This window comes from Triticum urartu, chromosome 7A (genome assembly GCF_056163025.1).
Source record: "Triticum urartu cultivar PI428250 chromosome 7A, HENAU_Tu73, whole genome shotgun sequence".
Classification (NCBI taxonomy): Eukaryota; Viridiplantae; Streptophyta; class Magnoliopsida; order Poales; family Poaceae; genus Triticum; species Triticum urartu.
Genome location: NC_141879.1, coordinates 112657721 through 112665638, shown reverse-complemented (window position 1 = coordinate 112665638; position 7918 = coordinate 112657721). Strand labels below are relative to the sequence as shown.

At 47.6% G+C, this 7918-nt stretch overlaps 1 protein-coding gene across 1 annotated transcript; it reads left to right on the top strand.

Moving 5' to 3' along the window:
* The first annotated feature begins 2841 nt into the window (after positions 1–2841).
* On the top strand, positions 2842–5993 carry LOC125519912 (protein NUCLEAR FUSION DEFECTIVE 4). The gene is made up of 3 exons (XM_048684691.2): positions 2842–3440; positions 3934–4811; positions 5154–5993. The coding sequence occupies exons 1-3, from the start codon at positions 3108–3110 to the stop codon at positions 5632–5634; spliced, it is 1692 nt and encodes a 563-aa protein (XP_048540648.1). The 5' UTR covers positions 2842–3107; the 3' UTR covers positions 5635–5993.
* Positions 5994–7918: the final 1925 nt, after the last annotated feature.

Sequence of the window (7918 nt, the reverse complement as noted above, 5' to 3'; positions counted from 1 at the left end):
AAAAAAAACAAATAGAAGAAAACCGGCAAAGAACCGTAGAGAAAAAAGATGGAAGAAAAAAAAAAGAAAACCAAACAAGAATAAGAAAAAGGAAAAAATCCTGAAGCAATGCACACCAAACCAAAAAAACTAGCGCCGCAAAAAAAAAGACGTTACCTACACGCATAGAAAAACTGCTTTGCGTGGCCGGCCTGTTCGCGAGATCGCTGAAGGCGAGACAAAGTTATTTCTCGCTGTGACGATAAATAGCCCTAGCGCTTCCTTCTTGGTTGACTCGCAAATATGCCGTGTCGGCCGGTCCAGTCTCTCGCTTTATCCATCTGCTTTGCCCGGACAGACCGACACTGCCAACCATCCCCATCCGAGCCTTGCTCAGTCGCCTCCCTTTTTATCCCTTTCTTTCTCTTCCTCATGTCCAAAATCCTATAAAATTGCCTTGCAAACTTGTCAGTGATCCCACGCTGATTCCTTCCTCGGTTTCAGTTCCTTAGATTGTTAATAGAGCGCCCTTGCACGAAGGCACTTTGGTGCATCCCCACCAGAATTGAGAGTTTCGTCGACAGACACGACGAAAGAACCTCGTCAAAATTCTTTATAAACCCGTGGACAAGACTGCTCGGGCAAAAATCTCGCGGTTCCACGGCTTCATCCTTCTTTGGCAGAAATGAGACCAGGTCCTTGTTATTGGCAGGCATTCCACGCATATCTCTGCGGTAGAAGCACTACAAGGCCTTCATGAAGTCCCTGTTTATGCGGTAGAATCTACCCGTGAAGTCTTTCGGCCCTGGAGCTTTGTCAGACGACGTCGATTTGGCAATGCACTCCACCCCTTCACAAGAGAATGAGAGTTCTAGGTGCAAGAGGTCCATTGATGGTAGTTGCAAGGCATCCAGATCGAGAGCATATGCACGTTCCGGTGCACCAATACCTACACAGTATTCATCCACTACAGTCACAGACTCGCAGTTTTATCCTGCCCCATATAGATTTCTTCATTGTTGCGCAGGATCGTGATCACATTACGCCTCCGGTGGTGGTTGGCGTGTTGGTGAAAAAAATGCATATTCATATCTCATTTCCATATGCATAAGAAGCGGGAGCACTGCCTTGCAATTGATCGCTCAAATGAGCATAGGCCCAACAGCTTCCTTATCAGTAATTTGTATAGGATAGTCTCCTGAGATGACAAAGATCTAGATTCTGCCGCCATATCCAGAAGACAAATAACTTTCAATGCAATGGCAATCAACAACTTGATGTTACAAGAAAAATTATCGTCGTAGGTTCTTTGTGGTGGCTTTAAGTTCACTATTAAGTGCAGTGAAAGGATCCCAACGTCTACAGTTTCCATAACCCCCTCCACCTTCATCCAAAAGGCCTCGAACTTGAACCTCTTACCCATCCTAGCGTTGATACCCAGTAATAGTGGACAATGATACAATATGGCGGTTCCAGGAGCCGCAAGGAAGCAAGAGGGGTATAGATCTTCCTAGGATGTTGTGGCAAAACATGATCAATCTTTTTCATCGTTGTGTGCTCCCTTTCATTCGACCAGGTGTATCAACATCTGTTCAGGGAAATCTCCTTCAGCTCCAATGTGCCGGTACATTTAATCCGGGGATGTTCCACACAGGTAGCTTCAATTGTTGTGTAGCCATAGAAATAGCCAACAACACAGTCCACCCTTAATATTGAGGCTTCATCATGCATAGATAAGAGTTAGATGTAATCTCTCCTGAAAGAAAAAGAGGTCGGAGATTACACCCAGGGAGGGATGAAGGCAAATTGTTCCCCAAGGATGATCTCATGCAAGATTATTAGCTTTCGTAATTAATTTCCACATATGTCATAAGAAGTGAGCATCCAACTCTATCATAAGAATTTATCATGTCTAGCTTGAGTATAATGTATATGCTTCACCACATTGTTGTACTTCATAATATATGAACACTCATATACCGTAATAATGTTGTCAGTGATTAACTGCCAAGGACGACGGCAGATTGTTCATCAGAAATAATCTTAGGGAACATTAAATTATTTAGGGGAAAACTCGGTGCATTCAATTATTCAATGTGCTCGGCAAACTTCGAGATAACCATGTCCGAAATCAAACCCGAAGTTACATCTAGACAAGTTTTACAAAACACAACCTTCCCTTGTTAGACGGCGTGTTGCACCATTAGCCGCACGATGAGCCCAACATATGTTGAAGTTCCCCGACTGCCTCAACAAGCATTTCGTCTCCTCAATAACCGTATGTACGTCGATCTATCTTGCCCCTCGGATTCCAGCCAAGATGCTACGACCTAGCTGCCGGTCTCTACTAGGAATCTTTCAAGCCCAAGTCCTCTTGACAATTATGTTGCTCGTCTGCAAGCAATGAGCTTCGTCAACGCCGAATCCAAGACGTGAGGGAAAAAACGGCACGCTCCCGCCACGAACGCTCCATGATGATCTTGTAGGACTGCCCCTGCCTCCTTTGCCCAATCCACAACACCATCCACATTAGCTTTCACCCACCCTTCCTCCGAAGGAGACCAACGCCGAACACGCGCACCTGCCGCCGACACTAACCCTGCCGACGTGGGGACGTTTCTATTCCATGCGCCATGCCATTCCTCCAATAGCCTTCAGGTGCACCTACTTCTGGATGCAATCTTATACTACAACAACATTCATGGTTTTTGTAGCAGCTTGTGAATTTAAAGCAACAATCGATTAGGTTATTTTTGCCTTCGCGGACGGTCACGAACGTCACGGAAGCGCCCGCTACATCTGGCCGCGTCAGGCCGGTCGTGACCCAGCAGCCTCCGTTCCAGGCCCATATTGGCTCGCGCGCCAGGCCGGCCGATCTCTCGCTTTCCCCTACCAAATCCTGACATCCCGGCAGCTGCTTTGCATAGGCAGCCCGACACTGCCGACCATCCCCGTCGGAGCCTCCTCCATCGCTCCCCTTCCTTTTCTTTTCCTCCTCCCGTCCTCTCCAAAACCCCCCATTAAATTCACTTCCAAACTCGCTCGCCATCCCTCCCTCTCGCACAGATTCCCCTCCCCCTTCCCCCGGAAACTAGGCCAGCCAGAGAACCAGCTCGGCTCGGTAGAGGATGCGGGGGCCGGGGGCGGTGAAGGCGGGGAGCCGGCCGCCGTGGCTGGGGCTGAGCGCGGCGGTGTGGGTGCAGGTGGCGGGGGGCGCCAGCTCCACCTTCGCGCTCTACTCGCACGCGCTCAAGCTCGCGCTCGGGGTCGACCAGCGCCGCCTCGCGCTGCTCGCCGTCGCCTGCGACGTCGGGGAGAACCTCGGCCTGCTCCCGGGCGTCCTCTGCAACCGCCTCCACCCGGCCCTGCTCCTCCTCATCGGCGCCGCCGCCTGCGTCCTCGGCTACGGCGCCACCTGGCTCGCCGTCTCCGGCGCCGCCCCGGCGCTGCCCTACTGGCTGGTGACCTCCCCCTCCTTCTTCCTTGCACTTCAATCCGTATATTCATTAGTAAGTACAATTTAAATCCTCGATTGGCTCTGAGGTCGATTTCGTAAGATCCCTTTTTGTTCACTGGTTGCGGTCTGTTACATGGGAATTGAACTGCTCTCGTTCAGTAAATTCAGGGGAAAGTAGAGTAGCATTCTTTTGCGCCAAGTGTCTGCTTTTGCAGCTGCAAGTTAACATCTTGTGGACTAATATATGGACGAATATGTTCCCCGTAAACAAACGTCCCTTTCTATGATCCCAACAACATAAATATAATAGTGCACACTAGCAATCAAGTAATCGCCGGTCATATTTGGCCAAAGGGAAGCACCATTTGGCCTTGTCCGCTGGCAATGTGTGTGCACACATGGAGGATTCTCGCTTCAGCCTTTCGTGTCAATCTTTGCTTTGATTGTAGGGTATACTGTGAATTGACTAGGGGCCTTTCTCCTGTATTTTATTACAGGTATGGTTGGCATTGTGCCTTGCTGCAAACAGTGGCGCGTGGTTGGGGACTGCCGTTTTGGTAACCAACATGAGGAACTTCCCTCTCAGCAGAGGTGCCGTTGCCGGCATCCTTAAAGGCTACGCCGGCCTAAGCGCCGCCGTCTACACCGAAATATACACCGGCATACTTCATGATTCGGCCGCGAGCCTTTTGCTTTTGCTCGCTCTCGGGGTTCCTTCGGTGTGCCTTCTGACAATGTACTTTGTTCAACCCTGTCAACCCTCTCTGGTGCCGAATTCTTCAGAGCAAGTTCACTTCCTCTTCACACAAATCGGGAGCATTGTTCTTGGGGTTTATCTTGTTGGGGCCACAATATTGGATCATGTCGTAACACTTAGTGACGCAGTGAACTACTCTCTGGTTGTTATTATGGTCCTTCTGCTCTTTGCGCCGGTTGCAATACCCTTGAAAATGACATTGTTTCCAAGTAACCGAAGAAAAGGCCCGTCGGACTCTTCAGGCGCTGATAGTGATCATACAGAACCATTTCTTCCACCTTCTGCCTCCGGATCAAACCTTACTGATCTAGACGATGAGGATTCCTTCGATATTGACATTCTCTATGCAGAGGGTGAAGGGGCTGTAAAGCAGACAAGAAGAAGACCAAAAAGAGGAGAGGACTTCAGATTTCGTGAAGCACTGCTCAAGGCAGACTTTTGGCTTCTTTTCGCAGTATATTTCATCGGTGTTGGATCTGGAGTCATGGTCCTTAACAATCTAGCACAAGTTGGAATTGCAGCAGGTGCTGTGGACACCACTATATCACTCTCTCTGTTCAGTTTCTGCAACTTTTTTGGCCGTTTGGGAGGTGGTGCTGTTTCGGAGTATCTTGTCAGGTAATGAAGTATCTTGTTTTACTGGATCACAGTTATTCTTCAAATGTAGAGTTTGTCAATCTCGTAGAGATTTTCTACCTACTGTGATATAGTACCATGTTAGCTAGGTAACCTTTCTAGTTTAGGAATCAACTGTTTCCCTAGTTGAATGACCAAAGCCTCCATTCCAGTTTCAAATTAAGTCAAACAATTTTCACTCTTGCTTAGGGCCGGGACTGTTTTCTCCAGTCCCAGCTGTATACAAATTTGCAATCAACAAAAAAATCGAGTGGGTGGGTACATGGTTGATATACCCTGTTTTAGAATTTGAATTTTGGTATGACCATGGTGCTTGTTTTGCAGGTCATGGACAATTCCCCGGACAGCACTGATTATATGCACCCAAGTAGTGATGATATTCACATACCTGCTCTTTGCATTGGGTCTCCACTCTACACTTCACGTCGCCGTTGCCTTGCTTGGCATATGCTACGGTATCCAGTTCTCGGCGATGATCTCAGCATCATCAGAGCTATTCGGGTTGAAGCACTTTGGGAAGATCTACAACTTCATCTCGCTCGGGAATCCACTCGGCGCGCTCCTGTTCAACAGTCTCGCAGGATATTTCTACGATCTCGAGGTTGAAAAGCAGCACGCCACGACGACGGACTTTGACGTCGCGTGCCATGGCCCCAATTGCTTCAGACTCACGTTCTTTATTCTGTCTGGCATGGCCTGCTTGGGCACACTGCTGAGCATAGTCCTGACCGTGAGGATCCGGCCGGTGTATCAGATGCTCTATGCCGGTGGATCCTTCAGCCAGCCCAGGAGCTCCGCACATTGACTGACGTCGACCGGAGCTCTCGGATCCCTGGAGACACGATGATCGGACAGCTTGCTTAATGATCTGTTGTAATTTATTGCACTTGAAATATGAGCATGGGCTCTCATTTTTGTGGTCTGTATTGCCATCCTGGGACGTGGGTCTTGGCTAGTTCAGATCTGGATCTCCAGGATGAGGTATCATATTGAAGGGTTATAGTGTACTGATGCATGAACCCGAGGATATAATAACTGGGATCGCTACACTTGTAGAGTAGCGATTTGTAATATTCTTATTCACCCCAGATATCATGTATTATTTGGATGGTTCTCAGGCTGTGACAAGCCAGCCATGTAGAATGATGCCCGTACTACTGCTTACTGGTGCTCTCTCTGTATACCACTGAAAAATCTTTTTAAAATGCTAGTATCCGTTGTCTTGGTAACATGCCACTGCTGCTTATAATTTTTTATTTCAATTTCGATCAGATTTAAGCACCGAAGTGGATATAGATCTGCATCTTGGTCTCGCTAAGAAAACTGCACTGAAGCTGACAGATCTATATCTCTGCACAGCAGGACGTGTTACCGTCCTTTCATTTGCTACCTGCTGTCAGTTTATTCCACTTTCTCTGTCTGTGGCATCATATACTCTTGAAAAATTACCTGATATCGGTCCATCGCCGGGGCAATTGGTCGGTCGTGTGCCGTCCAAAATCTTGAGGTCTTAGGGGTGTGCCGTGTGCGACCTGGGTAGATTTGGTGGATGTGATCATGTGTCGGCTCCCGGCTACCTTGCGAAGAGTTTTTTTTTAGGGGAACCTTGCGAAGAGCTTGATCAGCACTAGTAGCAAATGGGCCAGCCCATGTAGTGTTTTCTTGTCATCGGTTCTAGGAGTTCTTCTTCTGGTTTTGTTAGCATGGCTTTGCCCACTTATCTCCTTTTTATTTCTTTTAAATTTTTTTGTGTGAACTTTTTAAATTTGATATTTATCAAATTCGTGATTCTTTCTTAAATTCATGAACTTTTTCCCATTTTCGTGATATTTTTTCACTTTCATGATAATTTTTCCAAATTTATGAAATTTTCAAATTCACAAAAAATTCAAATATTATGGACTTATTTCAAATTCATGAACTTTTTATTTTGTGCGCCTTTTAAAATGTATGGACTTTTTCAAATTCATGATTTTTTCCCCTAAATTTGTGAAAAATAAACAATTTTGTGAACTTTATCAAATTTTCGTGCACTTTTTAAATTTATGAACTTTTTTATGTCAACGGTCAACTAGGCCATTGGTAATAGTCTACCGTCCACCTCTCGGTGGTCAGCAGTCAACGTCGAACAGTCTATTTTTCATCAAACGTGAGACAATCAAAAGAGTTGGAGCTCTTTGTTCGGCCGGCCCAAGCAAATACTTACATGAGCACCAATTTGCTCGCTGGAGGTCTCCTTCTCCGTGACAATGGAGAGATCATACTCTTATTCCTCTAGCGCGATCGTTGGCTCGCTGGGGCCCATAAAATTTGCTTTGGCCCTGTTCAGAATCGCATGCCGCCAAGAATCGTATCGTTAGGGACGCATTGTGCAATGAGAAACAAAATTAGCATGAAGAAAAAAATAACAAAAAGAAAACGAGGAAAACCGGACAGAGCAAACCTACAGCGACCACTACTAGCGGCATGGACCAGCGCGCTAAATGGGCCAGCCCGCTAGTGGTCACCCATTGGTGATTCCTATTAGGAATCGGTACGGGCGACACATAGTTGTCGCGACTCCCTCCCCTGCTAATGTTCGGTGTACAGCTCGACCGCCGGGCTAAAAAACACCACCCAACTAGATCCATCAAAGTCAGCCCAAACTTTTAGGTTGTCATTCGTCTTGTCGGACCATACTACCCAGACCCCACAAAATATCCCATCCATGTCTGAATCCCGGACTAAACCCTGGCGGGTAGCAGATCTAAGCCCAGCAACTCCGGATTCATCAACTGAGACCTTGTCCCCTGCTCAGACGAGGAGGAGATAGTCATCTGACTAGTTCGCTGCCGGTCCTGGGAGGATACCCAGGACCCGGCGTGAGATCCACTCCAGCTTGAATCTATTGCTGGAAGCTCATGGCAAATGAAGCAATAGGCGCGCCCGCACCTTCGTGGCATATGAGCCGGTGTGGCCTGGATCCAACTACAACAATGCATCCATCGGCGGCTCGAGGTGCGTGTCCGCTCTGGATTGGATCCGGCAAGCGGCGGTTGGAGGATACATGGGTACCCTCGAGGATGGCCCCATGGTGTCAGAGCAACCCC

Coding starts and splice junctions, on each gene's coding strand:
- LOC125519912 (XM_048684691.2), top strand. CDS start 3,108: ATGCGGGGGCCGGGGGCGGTGAAGGCGGGGAGCCGGCCGCCGTGGCTG. Junction 3,441..3,933: donor CGGCGCTGCCCTACTGGCTG/GTGACCTCCCCC, acceptor ATTTTATTACAG/GTATGGTTGGCATTGTGCCT. Junction 4,812..5,153: donor GTTTCGGAGTATCTTGTCAG/GTAATGAAGTAT, acceptor CTTGTTTTGCAG/GTCATGGACAATTCCCCGGA.